General features: G+C 41.1%; 1 protein-coding gene across 1 annotated transcript in view; it reads left to right on the top strand.

Annotated features, from left to right (window-relative positions):
• MACO1 (macoilin 1) overlaps window positions 1-20,002 on the top strand; it is a 217,099-nt gene extending 197,097 nt beyond the window's left edge. Inside the window, exon 9 of the mRNA XM_053705387.1 lies at window positions 16,155-20,002. Coding sequence (XP_053561362.1) covers window positions 16,155-16,357 — 203 coding nt within the window. The 3' untranslated portion in view covers window positions 16,358-20,002. The remainder of the gene's footprint in view (window positions 1-16,154) is intronic.
• The last annotated feature ends 440 nt before the right edge of the window (window positions 20,003-20,442 follow it).

The raw sequence follows: 20,442 nt of genomic DNA, 5'->3' as shown, positions 1-20,442 counted from the left end.
AGGTTTAACTGCTTTGAGGTATGTTTCAGTCATCTTTTTTCAAGTCAAGACAAGATAATGCTAGAAGACTGACAAGATTCCCCATGTGGGAAGGGTAAGCCATGTTCTGAGACTTAGTATAGAACTGGAGGCTTATTTAAGAGGGCTCAATAGACTGGTTACCACTTTTGCAGGGCAATCGATTATTTTATTTAGCAAAATACTCTTTATTGACACTTTTTAAGCACTTTTGGTGTGTTTATTTGGGGTTTTATTCCACATGGCATTATTTTTAGTCACCTAAATTGGGTTCTGAAGGCCCCACAGCTGTGGAGTGGGAGGGGCCTAATTTCGCGCCTCAGTTGCGCAGTTTATTCTGACAGATTTCCTTGCATGCTGCTTCACATGGGTCCAGAGACTGCTTGAGGACTTCAGGAGGCTTGATTTTCTCAAATCCAATCCTTAAGGGAAGGTAGGGCCACAGCAGGCTGCTGTGGCAAGGTGCTGTAGTTTATTATCTGGTTGCAGACTTTAAACTGCTCCGGTTTGGGCATTAAAGGGTTAATCAGGTCAGGCTGAAATTTGCTGTGCAATCATATTGAAGCATTAGGTACATACTGTAAAAATTTCAAGAGATTTGGTTCATTTTTCACCGTTTTGTAAAATTGTGTGCACTTTTATTTCTTAAAGGCACAGTACCATTTATTGCAAATTGTATTTTTTACTTGATAAAGTGTTTTTCCAAGCCTGCTTGTGTATAATACTAATCTGTTAAACATGTCTGACACTAAGGAAAAGCCTTGCTCTGTGTTCAGAAGCCATGGTGGAACCCCCACTCAAAATGTGTCCCAAGTGCACTAATGTGTCTATACACTTTAAAGATCATATTGTGTCACTTAAAAATATAGCCCTAGATGATTCTTTGACTGAAGGTAATGAGGATAGTCCGCCTTCCTCTCCCCATGTGTCATCACCAGTTACGCCCGCTCAAGCGATATCTAGTGCATTGGCACCTATTACATTGCAACAACTGGCGGCAGTCATGGATAATTCCCTTGCGGCCTTTCTATCCAAATTGCCAGTTTTCCCTAAAAAGCGCGATAGCTCTGTTTTGAGAACAGATGAGGAGCAGTCGGAAGCTTTGGGAGGTTTATATGATGTACCTCTCAACACTCTGTAGTAGGGGCGAGGGATGTAATGTCTGAAGGAGAAATATCTGATTTAGGAAAAGTTTCTCAGCGGGCAGAATCAGATTCACTAGCATTTAAATTTGAACACCTCCGTGTACTGCTTAGGGAGGTCTTATCAACTCTGGATGATTGTGACCCTATGGTGGTCCCAGAGAAATTGTGTAAAATGGACAAATATCTAGTAGTCCCTGTATACACTGATGCTTTTCCGATCCCTAAGAGGGTGGCGGATATTGCTGCTAGGGAGTGGGAGAGACCAGGTGTACTTTTTGTTCCCCCCCCTATCTTTAAGAAAATGTTCCCCATAACTGATCCCAGGCGGGACGCGTGGCAGACGGTCCCTAAGGTAGAGGGGGCAGTTTCAACACTAGCCAAGCGCACAACCATACCAATTGAAGACAATTGTGCTTTCAAAGATCCTATGGATAAAAAATTTGAAGGTTTACTAAAGAAAATATTTGTTCAACAAGGTTTCCTTCTCCAACCTATTGCCTGAATTATTCCTGTAACTACTGCAGCGGCTTTTTGGTTTGAGGCGCTGGAGGAGTCGCTCCAGAGGGAGACTTCATATGACGAAGTTATGGATAGTATTAATGCTCTAAAACTGGCTAATTCTTTTATCACAGATGCCGCTTTGCAAGTTAGCGGCGAAAAATTCTGGTTTTGCCATCATGGCGCGTAGAGCGCTTTGGCTCAAATCATGGTCGGCCGACGTGTCGTCCAAAACAAAATTACTGAATATTCCTTTCAAGGGAAAGACCCTTTTTGGGCCCGAGTTGAAAGAGATTATTTCGGATATCACTGGGGGAAAGGGCCATGCCCTCCCGCAAGATAGACCTTTTAAGGCCAAAAACAAGGCTAATTTTCGTTCCTTTCGCAACTTCAGGAGCAGTCCTGCTTCAACCTCTGCAACCGCAAAGCAAGAGGGCAACGCTTCACAGCCCAAGGCAACCTGGAAACCTTTGCAGGGCTGGAACAAGGGTAAACAGGCCAAAAAGCCTGCGGCTGCTACTAAGACAGCATGAAGGGGTAGCCCCCAATCCGGGACCGGATCTGGTTGGGGGCAGACTCTCTCTCTTTGCTCAGGCTTGGGCAAGAGATGTTCCCGATCCCTGGGCATTAGAGATCGTTGCTCAGGGATATCTTCTAGAATTCAAGGACTCTCCTCCAAGGGGAAGGTTCCACATTTCTCGTCTGTCTACAGACCAGACAAAGAAAGAGGCGTTCTTACGTTGTGTAGAAGATCTATTCCAGATGGTAGTGATATATCCAGTTCCAATCACAGAACAAGGACTGGGTTTTTACTCAAACCTATTTGTGGTTCCCAAAAAGGAAGGAACTTTCAGGCCAATCCTGGATCTAAAAATTCTAAACAAATTCCTCAGAGTTCCACCATTCAAAATGGAGACCATTCGGACAATCTTACCGATGATCCAGGAAGGTCAATATATGACTACCGTGGATCTAAAGGATGCGTACCTTCATATTCCTATCCACAAAGATCACCATCAGTTCCTAAGGTTCGCTTTTCTGGACAAGCATTACCAGTTCGTGGCCTTCCCTTCCGGTTGGCCACCGCTCCCAGAATTTTCACAAAAGTGCTAGGGTCCCTTCTAGCGGTACTAAGACCGCGGGGCATTGCAGTAGCACCTTATCTGGACGACATCTTAATACAGGCGGCGTCTTTTCCCAGAGCCACGGCTCATACGGATATTGTTCTGGCTTTTCTAAGGTCTCACGGGTGGAAGGTGAACACCGAAAAAAGTTCTCTGTCCCCGCTCACAAGGGTTCCCTTCCTGGGAACATTAATAGACTCGGTAGAAATGAAAATATTTCTGACGGAGGTCAGAAGGTTAAAGCTTTTAAGTACTTGCCGAGCTCTTCATTCCATTTCTCGGCCATCTGTAGCTCAGTGCATGGAGGTAATCGGATTAATGGTAGCAGCAATGGACGTAGTCCCTTTTGCTCGAATTCATCTCAGGCCACTGCAATTGTGCATGCTCAAACAGTGGAATGGGGATTATGCAGATTTGTCTCCTCAAATCCAACTGGACCAGAAAACCAGAGATTCTCTTCTCTGGTGGTTGTCTCAGGATCACCTGTCTCAGGGAATGTGCTTCCGCAGACCAGAGTGGATCATTGTAACGACCGACGCCAGTCTGTTAGGCTGGGGCACGGTCTGGGGCTCCCTGAAAGCTCAGGCCCTATGGTCTCGGGAAGAGTCTCTTCTCCCGATAAACATTTTGGAACTGAGAGCGATATTCAACATGCTCCAGGCATGGCCACAGCTGGCGGCGGCCAAATTCATCAGATTTCAGTCGGACAACATCACGACTGTAGCATACATCAATCATCAGGGAGGAACAAAGAGTTCCTTAGCGATGAAGGAAGTAACCAAGATAATCAGGTGGGCGGAGGATCACTCTTGCCATCTATCTGCAATTCACATCCCAGGAGTAGACAACTGGGAAGCAGATTTCCTAAGTCGTCAGACTTTTCACCCGGGGGAGTGGGAACTCCACCCGGAGGTTTTTGCTCAGCTGACCCAGCTATGGGGCATTCTAGAGTTGGATCTGATGGCATCCTGTCAGAACACCAAACTTCCTCTTTACGGATCCAGGTCCAGGGACCCCAAGGCGGCATTGATAGATGCTCTAGTAGCGCCTTGGTCCTTCAATCTGGCTTATGTCTTTCCACCGTTTCCCCTTCTCCCTCGGCTGGTTGCCAGAATCAAACAGGAGAAGGCCTCGGTAATTCTGATAGCGCCTGCGTGGCCACGCAGGACTTGGTATGCAGACCTAGTGGACATGTCATCTGTCCCACCATGGACACTGCAATGAGGCAGGATCTTCTAATACAGGGTCCATTCAAGCATCCAAATCTAGTTTCTCTGCAGCTGACTGCTTGGAGATTGAACGCTTAATTCTATCCAAGCGTGGGTTCTCTGAATCAGTCATAGATTCTCTGATCCAAGCTAGAAAGCCTGTCACCAGGAAAATTTACCATAAGATATGGCGGAAATATCTTTGTTGGTGTGAATCCAAGGGTTACTCGTGGAGTAAGATTAGGATTCCAAGGATATTGTCTTTTCTCCAAGAAGGATTGGAGAAAGGTTTGTCAGCTAGTTCCTTAAAGGGACAGATATCCGCTCTGTCTATCCTTTTACACAAGCGTCTGGCAGAAGTACCAGATGTTAAAGCGTTTGCACAGGCTTTAGTCAGAATCAAGCCTGTCTATAAACCTGTGGCTCCTCCATGGAGTCTAAATTTAGTTCTTTCAGTTCTTCAAGGGGTTCCGTTTGAACCTTTACATTCCATAGATATTAAGTTATTATCTTGGAAAGTTTTGTTTTTGGTAGCTATATCTTCTGCTCGAAGAGTTTCAGAATTGTCTGCTTTGCAGTGTAATTCACCCTATCTGGTGTTCCATGCAGATAAGGTAGTTTTGCGTACCAAACCTGGTTTTCTTCCTAAAGTTGTTTCTAATAAGAACATTAACCAGGAAATCATTGTTCCTTCCCTGTGTCCTAATCCAGCTTCTAAGAAGGAACGGCTTTTACACAATCTTGATGTGGTTCGTGCTTTGAAATTCTATTTACAAGCAACTAAGGATTTCAGACAAACATCATCTTTGTTGTCTATTCCGGTAAGAGGAGAGGTCAGAAAGCGACTGCTACCTCTTTCCTTCTGGTTGAAAAGCATCATCCGATTGGCTTATGAGACTGCTGGACAGCAGCCTCCTGAACAAATTACAGCTCATTCCACCAGAGCTGTGGCTTCCACTTGGGCTTTCAAGAATGAGGCTTCTGTTGAACAGATTTGTAAGGCAGCAACTTGGTCTTCACTGCATACTTTTGCCAAATTTTACAAATTCGATACTTTTGCTTCTTCGGAGGCTATTTTTGGGGGAGAGGTTTTGCAAGCAGTGGTGCCTTCCGTTTAGGTTACCTGTCTTGTTCCCTCCCTTCATCCGTGTCCTAAAGCTTTGGTATTGGTATCCCACAAGTAAGGATGAATCCGTGGACTGCATACACCTTGCAAGAGAAAACAGAATTTATGCTTACCTGATAAATTACTTTCTCTTGTGGTGTATCCTGTCCACAGCCCGCCCTGGCAATTAAGTCAGATTAAAATTTCTTGTTTAAACTACAGTCACCACTGCACCCTATGGTTTCTCCTTTTTCTCCTAACCGTTGGTCGAATGACTGGGGGGCGGAGCCAGAGGGGGAGCTATATGGACAGCTCTGCTGTGTGCTCTCTTTGCCACTTCCTGTAGGGAATGAGAATATCCCACAAGTAAGGATGAATCCGTGGACTGGATACACCGCAAGAGAAAGTAATTTATCAGGTAAGGATAAATTCTGTTTTTGTGTCAGAAGAAGCTGGCTAAGTTGCCTGATGTTCAAACTTCTGTTCAAGCCTTGGTGAGAATTTGCCCTGTTTATTAGGTACATAGCTCACCCTTGGAAATTGAATCTGGTTCTTTCTGTTCTGTTCCTTTGAGCCTATGCATTCTCTTTACCTAAAGGTATTATCAGAAGACAAGGCTGATAATTCAGAAACTCTTCTAGTGGAAGAAATGGATAGAAGACAGAGAAGGCTCTCTTTCATCTATCCATTTCTTCCACTAGAATAGTTTCTGAATTATCAGCTTTGTCTTCTGATTTTCCCCCTTTTTGATTATTCATCAAGCTAAAGCAGTTCTCCTGAAGGGTAGTGTCTTAAGAAAATATAAAACAGGAGATTGTTGTTACTTATCTGTGCCCAAATCCTTCGAACTCTTAAGGGGCACCTTCTACACAATTTAGATGTAAAAGGCGTAAAATATTATCTTCAGGCTACTTTTGAGACCAACTTCTAGTTTGTTTGTCCACTTTTGAGGTCCTAGAAAGGGTCAAAATGCTACAATGGTGGCTTTTGCAACATGGCTTAAACAGACTATTCATAAGGCTTAACCCCTTAATGACCAAGGACGTACGCCACACGTCCTCAAAAAAAAATACAGTTAATGACCGACGACGTGTGGCGTACGTCCTTGGTCTGAAAAGCAGCTGGAAGCGATCCTGCTCGCTTCCAGCTGCTTTCCGGTTATTGCAGTGATGCCTCGATATGGAGGCATCCTGCAATAACCCCCCTTGGCCATCCGATGCAGAGAGAGCCACTCTGTGGCCCTCTCTGCACCGGACATCGGTGGCCGGTATCGTTGGTGGGTGGGAGCAAGTCTGGGAGGCGGGTGGGCGGCCATCGATGTGCCGAGTGGAGGGAAGGGGGGCGGGATCGGGGGCGGAACCGTCGGGAGTGCGCACGGGAGCGCGCGTGCACTGGGGGCGGCGGGCGTGCACGGAGCGGGAGGGAACCGCTACACTACAGAAAAATAAAGCTGTTAAAAGTTAAAATAAAAAGTTTTAAAAAGTTAGAAATAAACAGCTAAGGGATCTGGAAGGGGTGGGGGGATGGTCTTGGGGGGGGGAAGTTACACTACAGAAAAGGGCATTTCTCTTGTTAAGTGTATTCAGTCCACGGGTCATCATTACTTATGGAATATATTCCCTTCCCAACAGGAAGTTGCAAGATGATCACCCAAGCAGAGCTGCTATATAGCTCCTCCCCTCACATGTCATATTCAGTCATTCTCTTGCAACTCAACTAGTTAGGAGGTTGTGAGAAGTCTGTGGTGTTTTTATACTTAGTTTATTTCTTCAATCAAAAGTTTGTTATTTTAAATGGCACCGGAGTGTGCTGTTTATTTCTCAGGCAGTATTTGGAAGAAGAATCTGCCTGCGTTTTCTATGATCTTAGCAGAAGTAACTAAGATCCACTGGCTGTTCTCGCACATTCTGAGGAGTGGGGTAACTTTCAGAAAGGGAATAGCGTGCGGGGAATCCTGCAAATGAGGTATGTGCAGTAAATTATTTTTCTAAGGAATGGAATTGACTAAGAAAATACTGCTGATACCAATGTAATGTAAGTAAAGCCTTTATTACAGTGAAAGCGACTGTTAACAGGCTGATTTAAATATATACAGTAAAGTAATTTTCTGAGGAATGGAACTTGACTGAGAAAATGCTATTAATACTGAAGTGATGTTATAAGCCTTAAATGCAGTAGGAGGACTGGTATCAGGCTTATCAATAGAAATTTATACTTCTTAACAAAAGGAGGTTTAAAACGATTTTACTGGCATGTTTAATCTTTTGTGAGGTACTTTGGTGATAAAAACTTATTGGGGCAAAAAAAATTTCCACATGGCTGACCGGTTTTTTTCTGCATAGAAACAGTTAACTGAAACTCCCTATGTTGTAATATTGAGTAGGAGGGGCCTATTTTAGCGCTTTTTTGACGCAGTAAAAATTTAGGCTTAATCTTCCTGCTTCTTCCTGCATGAACCAGGTCGTCTCCAGAGAGCTTAAGGGACTTCAAAAGTCATTTTGAGGGAGGTAATCAGTCACAGCAGACCTGTGACAGTGGTGTTTGGACTGTATTAAAAAACGTTTTTTTCTATACTACTTATAGAAAACCGTTTTGGGTATTAAGGGGTTATTCATCAATTTGCAAGTGGGTGCAATGCTCTGCTAACTTAATACATTTACTGTGAAAATTTTGTTGCTATAACTGATTTGGTTCATTGTTATTTCAACTGTGACAGTTTTTGGTGCTTCTTAAAGGCACAGTAGCGTTTTTCTTTATTGCTTGTAAAATTATTTACAGTGTTTTCCAAGTCTGCTAGTTTTATTGCTAGTCTGTTTAAACATGTCTGACAGAGATGAGTCTCTCTGTTCACTATGTTTAAAGGCCAGTGTGGAGCCCCACAGAAACGTGTACTAAATATATTGATTTCACTTTAAATAATAAAGGTCAGTCTTTATCTATAAAGGAATTATCACCAGACAACGAGGGGGAAGTTATGCCGACTAACTCTCCTCACGTGTCAGTACCTTCGCCTCCCGCTCAGGAGGCGCGTGATATTGTGGCGCCTAACGCATCAGGGGCGTCCATACAAATCACTTTACAAGACATGGCTACTATTATGAATAATACCCTGACAGAAGTATTATCTAAATTGCCAGAATTAAGAGGCAAGCGCGATTGCTCTGGGGTAAGAATAGAGCGCGCTGGTGCTACAAGAGCCATGTCCGATACTGCGTCACAGTTTGCAGAACATGAGGACGGAGAGCTTCACTCTGCAGGTGACAGATCTGATCCAGGGAAACCGGATTCAGAAATTTCTAATTTTAAATTTAAGCTTGAGAACCTCCGTGTATTGCTAGGGGAGGTTTTAGCGGCTCTGAATGACTGTAACACAGTTGCTATTCCAGAGAAGTTATGTAGGCTGGACAGATACTATGCAGTACCGGTGTGTACTGATGTTTTTCCTATACCTAAAAGGCTTACAGAAATTATTAGCAAGGAGTGGGATAGACCTGGTGTGCCTTTTTCCCCTCCTCCTATATTTAGAAAAATGTTTCCAATAGACGCCACTACACGGGACTTATGGCAGACGGTCCCTAAGGTGGAGGGAGCAGTTTCTACTTTAGCTAAGCGTACCACTATCCCGGTGGAAGATAGTTGTGCTTTTTCGGATCCAATGGATAAAAAATTGGAAGGTTACCTTAAGAAAATGTTTGTTCAACAAGGTTTTATCTTACAGCCCCTTGCATGCATTGCGCCTGTCACTGCTGCTGCTGCGGCATTCTGGTTTGAGTCTCTGGAAGAGGCCATTCACTCAGCTCCATTGGATGAAATTATGGACAAGCTTAAAGCACTTAAGCTAGCTAACGCATTTGTTTCTGATGCCATTGTACACTTAACCAAACTAACGGCTAAGAACTCCGGATTTGCCATCCAGGCGCGTAGAGCGTTATGGCTTAAATCCTGGTCAGCTGATGTGACTTCTAAATCTAAATTGCTTAATATTCCTTTCAAGGGGCAGACCTTATTCGGGCCCGGCTTGAAAGAGATTATCGCTGACATTACTGGAGGTAAGGGTCATACTCTACCTCAGGACAAGGCCAAATCAAAGGCCAAACAGTCTACAGGGATTCTATTCAAATCTGTTTGTGGTTCCCAAGAAAGAGGGTACCTTCAGACCAATTTTGGACCTAAAGATCTTAAACAAATTCCTCAGAGTTCCATCATTCAAAATGGAAACTATTCGGACCATCCTACCCATGATCCAAGAAGGTCAGTACATGACCACAGTGGACTTAAAGGATGCCTATCTTAACATACCGATTCACAAAGATCATCATCGGTTCCTAAGATTTGCCTTTCTAGACAGGCATTACCAATTTGTAGCTCTCCCCTTCGGGTTGGCCACGGCCCCGAGAATCTTTACAAAGGTTCTGGGTTCACTTCTGGCAGTTCTAAGACCACGAGGTATAGCGGTAGCTCCGTATCTAGACGACATCCTGATACAGGCTTCAAGCTTTCAAATTGCCAAATCTCATACAGAGAGAGTTCTGGCTTTTCTGAGGTCGCATGGGTGGAAGGTGAACGTGGAAACGAGTTCTCTGTCACCTCTCACAAGAGTCTCCTTCCTAGGGACTCTGATAGATTCTGTAGAAATGAAAATTTACCTGACGGAGACTAGGTTATCAAAACTTCTAAATGCTTGCCGTGTCCTTCATTCCATTCCACGCCCGTCAGTAGCTCAGTGCATGGAAGTAATCGGCTTAATGGTAGCGGCAATGGACATAGTGCCATTTGCGCGCCTGCATCTCAGACCGCTGCAATTGTGCATGTTAGGCCAGTGGAATGGGGATTACTCAGATTTATCCCCCCTACTAAATCTGGATCAAGAGACCAGAGATTCTCTTCTCTGGTGGTTATCTCAGGTCCATCTGTCCAAGGGCATGACCTTTCGCAGGCCAGATTGGACGATTGTAACAACAGATGCCAGTCTTCTAGGCTGGGGCGCAGTCTGGAACTCCCTGAAGGCTCAGGGATCGTGGACTCTGGAGGAGAAACTCCTCCCAATAAATATTCTGGAGTTAAGAGCAATATTCAATGCTCTTCTAGCTTGGCCTCAGTTAGCAACACTGAGGTTCATCAGATTTCAGTCGGACAACATCACGACTGTGGCTTACATCAACCATCAAGGGGGAACCAGGAGTTCCCTAGCGATGTTAGAAGTCTCAAAGATAATTCGCTGAGCAGAGTCTCACTCTTGCCACGTGTCAGCGATCCACATCCCAGGCGTGGAGAACTGGGAGGCGGATTTTCTAAGTCGTCAGACTTTTCATCCGGGGGAGTGGGAACTCCATCCGGAGGTGTTTGCTCAACTGGTCCATCGTTGGGGCAAACCAGAACTGGATCTCATGGCGTCTCGCCAGAACGCCAAGCTTCCTTGTTACGGATCCAGGTCCAGGGACCCGGGAGCAGTGTTGATAGATGCTCTGGCAGCCCCTTGGGTCTTCAACATGGCTGATGTGTTTCCACCGTTTCCTCTGCTCCTTCGACTGATTGCCAAGATCAAACAGGAGAGAGCATCGGTGATTCTGATAGCGCCTGCGTGGCCACGCAGGACCTGGTATGCAGACCTAGTGGACATGTCGTCCTGTCCACCATGGACTCTACCTCTGAGGCAAGACCTTCTAATGCAAGGTCCTTTCAATCATCCAAATCTAATTTCTCTGAGTCTGACTGCATGGAGATTGAACGCTTGATCCTATCAAAGCGTGGCTTCTCCGAGTCAGTTATTGATACCTTAATACAGGCACGAAAGCCTGTTACCAGGAAAATCTACCATAAGATATGGCGTAAATACCTGTATTGGTGCGAATCCAAGAGTTACTCATGGAGTAAGGTTAGGATTCCTAGGATATTGTCCTTTCTCCAAGAGGGTTTGGAAAAGGGCTTATCAGCTAGTTCGTTAAAGGGACAGATCTCTGCTCTGTCTATTCTTTTGCACAAGCGTCTGGCAGAAGTTCCAGACGTCCAGGCTTTTTGTCAGGCTTTGGCTAGGATTAAGCCTGTGTTTAAAACTGTTGCTCCCCCGTGGAGCATAAATTTGGTTCTTAAAGTTCTTCAAGGAGTTCCGTTTGAACCCCTTCATTCCATTGATATTAAACTTTTATCTTGGAAAGTTCTGTTTTTGATGGCTATTTCCTCGGCTCGAAGAGTCTCGGAGTTATCTGCCTTACATTGTGATTCTCCTTACCTGATTTTCCATTCAGACAAGGTAGTTCTACGTACTAAACCTGGGTTTTTACCTAAGGTAGTTTCTAACAGGAATATCAATCAAGAGATTGTTGTTCCTTCATTATGTCCTAATCCTTCTTCAAAGAAGGAACGACTTTTGCATAATCTGGACGTAGTCCGTGCCCTGAAATTCTATTTACAGGCAACTAAAGATTTTCGTCAAACTTCTTCCCTGTTTGTCGTTTACTCTGGACAGAGGAGAGGTCAAAAAGCTTCGGCAACCTCTCTCTCCTTTTGGCTTCGTAGCGTAATACGTTTAGCCTATGAGACTGCTGGACAGCAGCCCCCTGAAAGAATTACAGCTCATTCCACTAGAGCTGTGGCTTCCACCTGGGCCTTTAAGAATGAGGCCTCTGTTGAACAGATTTGCAAGGCGGCGACTTGGTCTTCGCTTCACACCTTTTCAAAATTTTACAAATTTGACACTTTTGCTTCTTCGGAGGCTGTTTTTGGGAGAAAGGTTCTACAGGCAGTGGTTCCTGCCTTGTCCCTCCCATCATCCGTGTACTTTAGCTTTGGTATTGGTATCCCATAAGTAATGATGACCCGTGGACTGAATACACTTAACAAGAGAAAACATAATTTATGCTTACCTGATAAATTTATTTCTCTTGTAGTGTATTCAGTCCACGGCCTGCCCTGTCTTTTTAAGGCAGTTCTAAATTTTAATTAATACTCCAGTCACCACTGCACCCTATAGTTTCTCCTTTCTCGTCTAGTTTCGGTCGAATGACTGAAAATGACATGTGAGGGGAGGAGCTATATAGCAGCTCTGCTTGGGTGATCCTCTTGCAACTTCCTGTTGGGAAGGGAATATATTTCATAAGTAATGATGACCCGTGGACTGAATACACAACAAGAGAAATAAATGTATCAGGTAAGCATAAATTATGTTTTTTTTTAAAAAAAATGGCACATTTGTTACTAAACTGGGTACTGGCAGACAGCTGCCAGTACCCAAGATGGTGCCCATTAAGGCAGAGGGGGAGGGTTAGAGAGCTGTTTGGTGGGGGATCAGTGAGGTTGGGGACTAAGGGGGGATCCTACACAGCAGCATATGTAAATATGCCAAAAAAAAAAACAAAAAAAAGCCCAGGTATAGCTTTTATTTTAGTACTGGCCGAGTTTCTGCCAGTACTTAAGATGGCGGGGACAATTGTGGGGTGGGGGAGGGAAGAGAGCTGTTTGGGAGGGATCAGGGGGTCTCATGTTTCAGGTGGGAGGCTGAGCTCTACACTAAAGCTAAAATTAACCCTGCAAGCTACATAATTAACCCCTTCACTGCTAGCCATAATACACGTGTGAAATGCAGCGGCATTTGGCGGCCTTCTAATTACCAAAAAGCAACGCCAAAGCCATATATGTCTGCTATTTCTGAACAAAGGGGATCTCAGAGAAGCATTTACAACCATTTGTGCCATAATTGCACAAGCTGTTTGTAAATGATTTCAGTGAGAAACCTAAAATTGTGAAAAATTTAACGTTTTTTTTTTAATTTGATCGCATTTGGCAGTGAAATGGTGGCATGAAATATACCAAAATTGGCCTAGATCAATACTTGGGGTTGTCTACTACACTACACTAAAGCTAAAAGTATCCCTAAAAGCTCCCTACATGCTCCATAATTAACTCCTTCACTGCTGGGCATAATACACGTGTAGTGCGCAGTGGCATTTAGCAGCCTTCTAATTACTAAAAAGCAACGCCAGAGCCATATATGTCTGCTATTTCTGAACAAAGGGGATCCCAGAGAAGCATTTACAACCATTTAAGCCATAATTGCACAAGCTGTTTGTAAATAATTTCAGTGAGGAACCAAAAGTTTGTGAAAAAAATTAGTAAAAAAGTGAACGTTTTTTTGAATTTAATCGCATTTGGCGGGGAAATGAAAAAGATGAATACTTTGGGATGTCTACTAAAAAAAATATATATACATGTTAATGGATATTCAGAGATTCCTAAAAGATATTAGTGTTCTAATGTAACTAGCGCTAATTTTGAAAAATAATGGTTTGAAAATAGCAAAGTGCTACTTGTATTTATGGCCCTATAACTTACAAAAAAGCAAAGAACATGTAAACATTGGGTATTTCTAAACTCAGGACAAAATTTAGAAACTATTTAGCACGGTGTTTTTTGGTGGTTGTAGATGTGTAACAGATTTTGGGGGTCAAAGTTAGAAAAAGTGTGTTTTTTTCCTCATATTTTATAATTTTTTTTATAGTAAATTATAAGATATGATGAAAATAATGTTATCTTTAGAAAGTCCATTTAATGGCGAGAAAAACGGTATATAATATGTGTGGGTACAGTAAATGAGTAAGAGGAAAATTACAGCTAAACACAAACACCGCAGAAATGTAAAAATAGCCTTGGTCCCAAACGGACAGAAAATGGAAAAGTGCTGTGGTCATTAAGGGGTTAATTGGTAGCGGTAAAATAGCCTCAAAAAAGAGTAACTGCTTTTTCTACTAGGTCTGTATCTAATACTTGGGCCTTCAAAAATGAAGGCCGTAGTGTCCAGCAAATGGGACAAAATTATGGCAGTTCCTACTTGTCCTTAACATGGACTCTCAGCTTGGGTATTGTATCCCACATGTTATGGACACCTATGGACTCTTTCGGGATGATGAGTCCATAGGACCTGCCTGGGTTTTTGCTATATGGGCAACAGTTCTTATTTATACCTTTTTAACTCTTCTTTCTTTTTTTTTTTTCTGTCTCTCTCCTTTGCTCGGCTATTTGTAAATTGAGTTGGGAGAGGAGGTCAGAGGGATTAAAGCTCTTGTGTGGGTTCTTGACCTCCTCCTAGTGGCAAAAAATATACCCCTTATGTTAAGGACACCTATGGACTCTCATCATTCCGAAATAAATGAATCAGTAAGTATAAATTCTGTTTTATTCTGTTGTTCTTGCTTGGCTATACATCAGACTAGTTTTCCAGTGAGGTGGGTGGGTTTTTAAGTGCTCTTGGAGTTTTGGGAATCTTTGCCGCCTCCTATTGGTCAGGGGTGGAATTCCCAGTAGTAATGGCTCGTGGACTCTGACCACCATGAAAGAAATTAATTTATCAGGTAAGTATAAATTATAGTTGTATAGAGAAATGGTCCAAAATTCATCCTTTATGCAGTGCAAGTCTTATAAGCAGCTAGTGGAAACATTTGAATGTTGTTGCTACTTTCTCCAGCCTGCATTGTGAATGATTACTCAATGTCTTTAATAAAAAAATTGAAACTGTGTGTTATCAGTTTAGTGAGATTGTGTTGATCACATAATTGTGACTTAGATGACGAATACACCACATTTTGGCCTAGATTACAAGCGGAGCACTAATTTATCGAGCGTCCATAAACGGACAAATTTGCATGTTTACAGGCGTGCGAAAAATAGTTATCAAATACCGAAAGCAGCCTCCTACTTCCGCATTTGGCTGTGAACGAAACTGCAGAATGCACATCTCTAGTAAATACCCTCAAATTAAAGCTGAAGTCTGCACTGTCAAGCTGACATTATAGAATGAATGTGGGTTTAAACAGTCAATATAACTAATTTTTTAACAGTTTTTAATAGATTGTGTCCTGGTTTTAGGAATACCCAGTATGTTGTAATATTTGGACTACAGTTGCTATAAAATATCAAAGATTTAATTATTGTGTAACTCCTAAGGGCTGAATGTACAAAGCAGTATATGCTATTTTAGGCACTTCTAGGTCAGGCTTGCACATGTAATCCTCCTTTCCACAATGTAAGAAACAATAGTTACCAGACCTGATTCTTACCCTCTTTGCCACCTCAAAGTTGGCATATATGAGGTGATTGACAGGCCCTTCTCTCGTGCAAAAGAGAGGGGGCAGCATTACACTCTTAAGTGTACTGATGCATCCAGAAAGCTGATGTACAGTGTTTACTGCCAGTTCGACACGAATCCTGGTGGACTGGTTCCTAAGTCGAGAACCTTGGCCAAGCATAGTACATGGGGCCATAAAAGTTTACAAAATTTGATATGCTTGGACTGTAGGTTTTTATTAGTTTTCCAAACCAAAAACGCACAAGTATATATTTGTTGAAACTAAATTACCTGGGGTATTTACCTAGAGAAATTTTGACACTTGGAACCCTTTATTACCGAGGGCAGAAAATTAAAAAAGTGCCCTAAAACATTTTGAGTTATGTGCATATTATTAAAGGGTCAACTGAGGTAAAACAGTGTGTGACAAAAAAAGTGTAAAAAAGTATTTATTTAATTACTTATGCAAGCAAGGGGGGCTTGAGGAGGGACAACAGATACTGCTATTCTTTGTTACTGAAGCTTTCACAAAGCATTAGTCAGGTGCCATGTGACTGCCCGCTTAGAGGAGGGGTCAAGACAAGCTATTGTTTATATTAAGTATTTATTTACTTTAGCCATATTGCTCATTTTTGTATTGCTGTGTGTAGGAATCTAACAATTTTGTGAACTATATAAACTTGCTTCGGCACATAGTCACTGCTGTACAACTAATAGAGTAATGTACTCCATAGAGAAGTATGGTTAGGTATTTCCCCTAAAGGTCATGGGGTATTGGACAGAGGTACTGTATGTACAGTTTTACTAAGCCTATGGGAGACAAATGCTTTGAAATAGATGCAAAAATAAGCACTGAACAAATATTACAGCAAATTAGCCCTACTAACAGACTTGTGCATTTTGTCTGCAATGATGCAGAGTAGGGTAGACACATGGTTTGGGTGTTTTTTAACCTTTTATTATAGATGTAATTGACACATTCTTTCTGCTTTATTCCAGGGCAAATTCTTCAGAAAGATCAAGAAATCAAAGACCTAAAACAGAAGATTGCAGAAGTAATGGCCGTGATGCCAAGCATTGCATATACAGCAGGGTCAAGCACCCTGAGCCCAGTATCCCCACACTATTCTTCCAAATTTGTGGAAACTGGGTCTTCTGGCTTGGACCCTAATGCATCAGTTTATCAGCCACTGAAGAAATGAACACCAGCTACCAACAACCACTTTACAATTTTGTCTGTTGGAAGTTAAAGCAAAGAAGCTTCTCTTGCAGTTAAAGATGAAATTGTATTGGTTAAAGAACTGTATTTGTTGTAGCTTAAATCAAGAAAACAAAGTTGATATCACCTAGTCATGAGAGAACAAGCTCAGTGTTTTGTTTTTTTACATTTTTGAAAACCTCACAGAATTTTGCAATTCATTTTTTTTGGCCAATACATGAAAGCAGTGCACTTTGGTTAAGCCAAAACACCATTTTGCATAGCATTTGTGATTATAGTCTGAAAAGGGAATACATGATTCAGAACCAAACCTCTTCATTGTTAAGGGCTTCAGAAAAAAATGGAGCTATCCCAAAGCCAACTGGAGTGGTCAGTAAAACATTGAAGCTAGCTCTAAATAACTTTTTGTTTTGTTTTTTCTTAAGTCCTCATTCCTTTACAAGACTTCAATGTTATGAAACCGGGATGGCAAGATTGGTAGAAAAAATACCTTCTGTGCCAGCTGACCTGAAAAAAACCCTGTTTTATCTATAAATGTGGGTGTCCAACTCAGTCTTCAAAGACTATAAATCTCCCCAAAGCAAACTGAGTATACTTGAGTCAGTCAGTCAAGTTGTTGTCTATTTTTCAGGTACTGAGATCCTTAAATCATGTCATGTTTGTGGCCCTTTAGGTCTGGTGGTTGTAAGTGGCAGCCTGTTATGACAGGAGTATTGCAGTGAAAAATAGACCTGGGATATTTTGCATTAATATTAAGGCCATTATGTTATATTGCAATACTCTTGGAGATCAATGTATTTTTTTCCCTCTCCAAAAATGGCATTTGTATTGCAATACTATTATACCAGTTTTGAGGCATTACCTACAAATATAAAAATTGAAGTTGTTTTTCAATACTGAATGCCTTAATTACCTCTACTTTTAATTACTTTTGATTCTAGCAAGTATGCTTGTTAAAGTTCAGGGTCCCTAGTACACTGACAGGAGTTTGGTTACTCTTTTAATTATCTGGAAAACTAAGCCAGTTAATGAAGTGATGATTGGTGGAATTTAACTTACTTGGCAACACAACACCATGCATGCACAGCTAAAGGAATACATTGTGCACATTTTTTTCTGTAAAAACAGATGATTAACATTAGACAAATAATTGAATTTCACATTCATAGTACATTTGCATGCTTATTTTCTAGTAAAAACAATGCTTTGATTCTTCATCCTTGCCTATAATCATGCCAAATACTGAACTACTGGCCTGTTAGAAAACAGAGGTGAAGCAAAGAGTGGGAAAAGGTAGAGTGGTATATTTTGCATTGAAAAATTGATAGATTATAAATATATATATATATATATATATATATATATATATATATATATATATGTAGCCCTCAGTTTACGTCGGGGTTAGGTTCCAGGAGGAATGGTTGTAAATCGAAACCATTGTAAGTTGAAACCCAGTTTATAATGTAAGTCAATGGGAAGTGAGGGAGTTAGGTTCCAGGCCCCTCTCAAAACTGACATAAGTAACACCTAATACATTATTTTTAAAGCTTTGAAATGAAGACATTAAATGCTAAACAGCATTATAAACCTAAAAATATAGATTGTATCCTCGTTAAACTAAGTTTAATGAACAAAAACATTTGCTAAACATCACCTAATAAAATAATAACACAACAGACTGCATCATCATCAAACTAAATTTAATGAACAAAAGCGTTTTTTTACTTGCATTTTTCTGCAATCAGTTCTCTGCATTGTTAGCATGTTAGATAATATTGGGTCTGCACCTATTCTATGCTTTTCAATCTGCAGTGATTAATAAGCAGTTAGGTGCCCTCACCTCAAGCAGCTGGACAGGAAGATAATAGGGAAGTGCCTGCTCGATAGCTAATGTCCTGTGTACACAGATCAATTTCAGACCTTGCATAACTTTGCTGCAAAACAAGCGGACAGCTCCACCTACTGGCTATTTTAATTACTATTTTATTTACTGCACATGACTGACAAAAAGGTTATTCTGAAACGGCGCAAATTGAACCGGCGTAAACAGAGGGCCACCTGTATGTGTGAGGGCACTCACAGAACTTGATGATTGGTTTGGCTTGTTGAATACAATTATATGAAAGTCTTTACAAAAAAGTTGAAGTTTCGGCCCTCCAGGGCAGTGGAACCTTTGCCAAGACATTACATCCAAGAAAAATCTGTCACAGTACTCTAGACATTTCTTGATATCACTCATATTCAGGGTACTATGATAGATTTTTTTTATTGGATGTAATTTCTCGACAAAGGTTCCATGGAGAGCCGAAATGTCTACTTTTTTTGTAAAGAAGATTGGTTTGGATTTTTGAATAAAGTTTTATATAAAAGTCAAGTCCTGTGAGTGCCCTCAACTTGTAAAATATGTACTAGTTGGCTTCGAAGAAGCACCTGGGCAACGAGGTGAAGACAGTGGTGAGTGCATGGCAACAATGTATATCTCCAACATAACATTCTTTTTGTAGGGGGAAATATTACCGACAATGCTTGGTAATTTATTTCCATTGATAATTATTGTGGATTGAGTCTTTTTGGAATAAACGGGTAGTGTTCAAGTGATTTAGTAAAAAAAAAGTTTCAGCAGCTGTCTAGGTTTAGATGGTCTTTCCAAAGACGACAATGTTATAACCAGCAGTACTAATAATTTCTTCTTTAAAAAGTCTGATCTGAATTTCACATCTGGTGAAACTGGACAATGAGTGATTAGGATGCTCCCCTTCTTGTATCTTGTGTACTTTACATTTGATTATTGAAACTAGTGGCTACAAACGATTGGACTGACTCAAACATATTTTCTTTTTATTTTCCATTAAATGTGGACCATGTCTTTAAACCTATATGGTTTACCTTGTGCCCAAAACTGGATGCAAACTAATTGGCAATTATAGGTTTTTGTTCAACAGTTTTCTGTAAGTTGCCTTGAATTAAACTCTGCGTTATTTGCAGAAAATAATGCTGTGCAGTTTAGCCAAGACTTTAAACTGGTACTTCTTGAATTGTATTGTTACATGTACTAATTGGCTCATAGATTAAAAAAAAAAAAAAACTGTGCCAAGAAAAGGGAAATGAGAAAAAAAAATTAAGAAATGTATATTCTACATTAGAAAGTGTTTGCACTGTAAAAATGCTGTAGTGTTTTAATCCTTTCCAGTAAAGGATAATTTGAAATTGTCAAAGTTATGATTTTCACACCAACAATTTGAAGAACATGGTTCTTTTAGTTTTCAGAATTGATATAGAAGCCTTCTCTCCCCCCACCCACAGATAATCAGTAAAAGTATTAATGTTTGATCTATAGATCGTTGAATATTTTTTGAGGGAAGAAAGTTCCATCTTGGCAGGATGTGTATGTTGAAGTCATTTTGAATTTTTAAATCATCTTGTGTAGCTGTCACCATGAAAGTGTTACTCGGTCTCATTTTTCTGCTTTGTGCAACACAATGATTTATTTATTTATTTAAAAAAAAAAAAAAGGTTTTCCTCCATTTTTTTGCTGCCTGAAAGGTCCTTTTTGTTAAACTGGTATTGGCTGCAATTCATTTTTTTTCTGTGGGGTTAACGAATAAACAAATTCTTGCAGATAAAATGGCTTTGTGTTATTTTTCAAATGACATATGACTTAATTAAAAAAAAAAAAGCCCTGTAATCTTGTAAAGATTTATAAAGTGTTATTTATTTTGATCTGTATACCTACTACTTCTGATCACTCTTTTTCTGTCCTCCGTTTCTTATGCTATGCTGCATCATCTGTACTACAGTGAGATTTTATATACTGCCATTCCAATTACTGCATTCTTATGATTGCCTGGAAACACATTTTGGATCAATAGAATGCGATTCAGTGTATATATTTTTATATGTGAATATATTTAATAGAAACTGAACACATCTGTTCAGACAGGGTCATTCCACTTTCTCTTGTAAACTTTATGCTACAAAGTGACAATGTGAAGACAAGGAAATTACCCATGATGAGACATCGGGATGGTAGTGACCACAGGCTTAAAGAAAGTAGAAAACAAATAG

This window comes from Bombina bombina, chromosome 3 (genome assembly GCF_027579735.1).
Source record: "Bombina bombina isolate aBomBom1 chromosome 3, aBomBom1.pri, whole genome shotgun sequence".
Taxonomy (NCBI): domain Eukaryota; kingdom Metazoa; phylum Chordata; class Amphibia; order Anura; family Bombinatoridae; genus Bombina; species Bombina bombina.
Note: the sequence above shows the minus strand (reverse complement) of the source record. Positions and strands in the feature narration are given on the sequence as shown.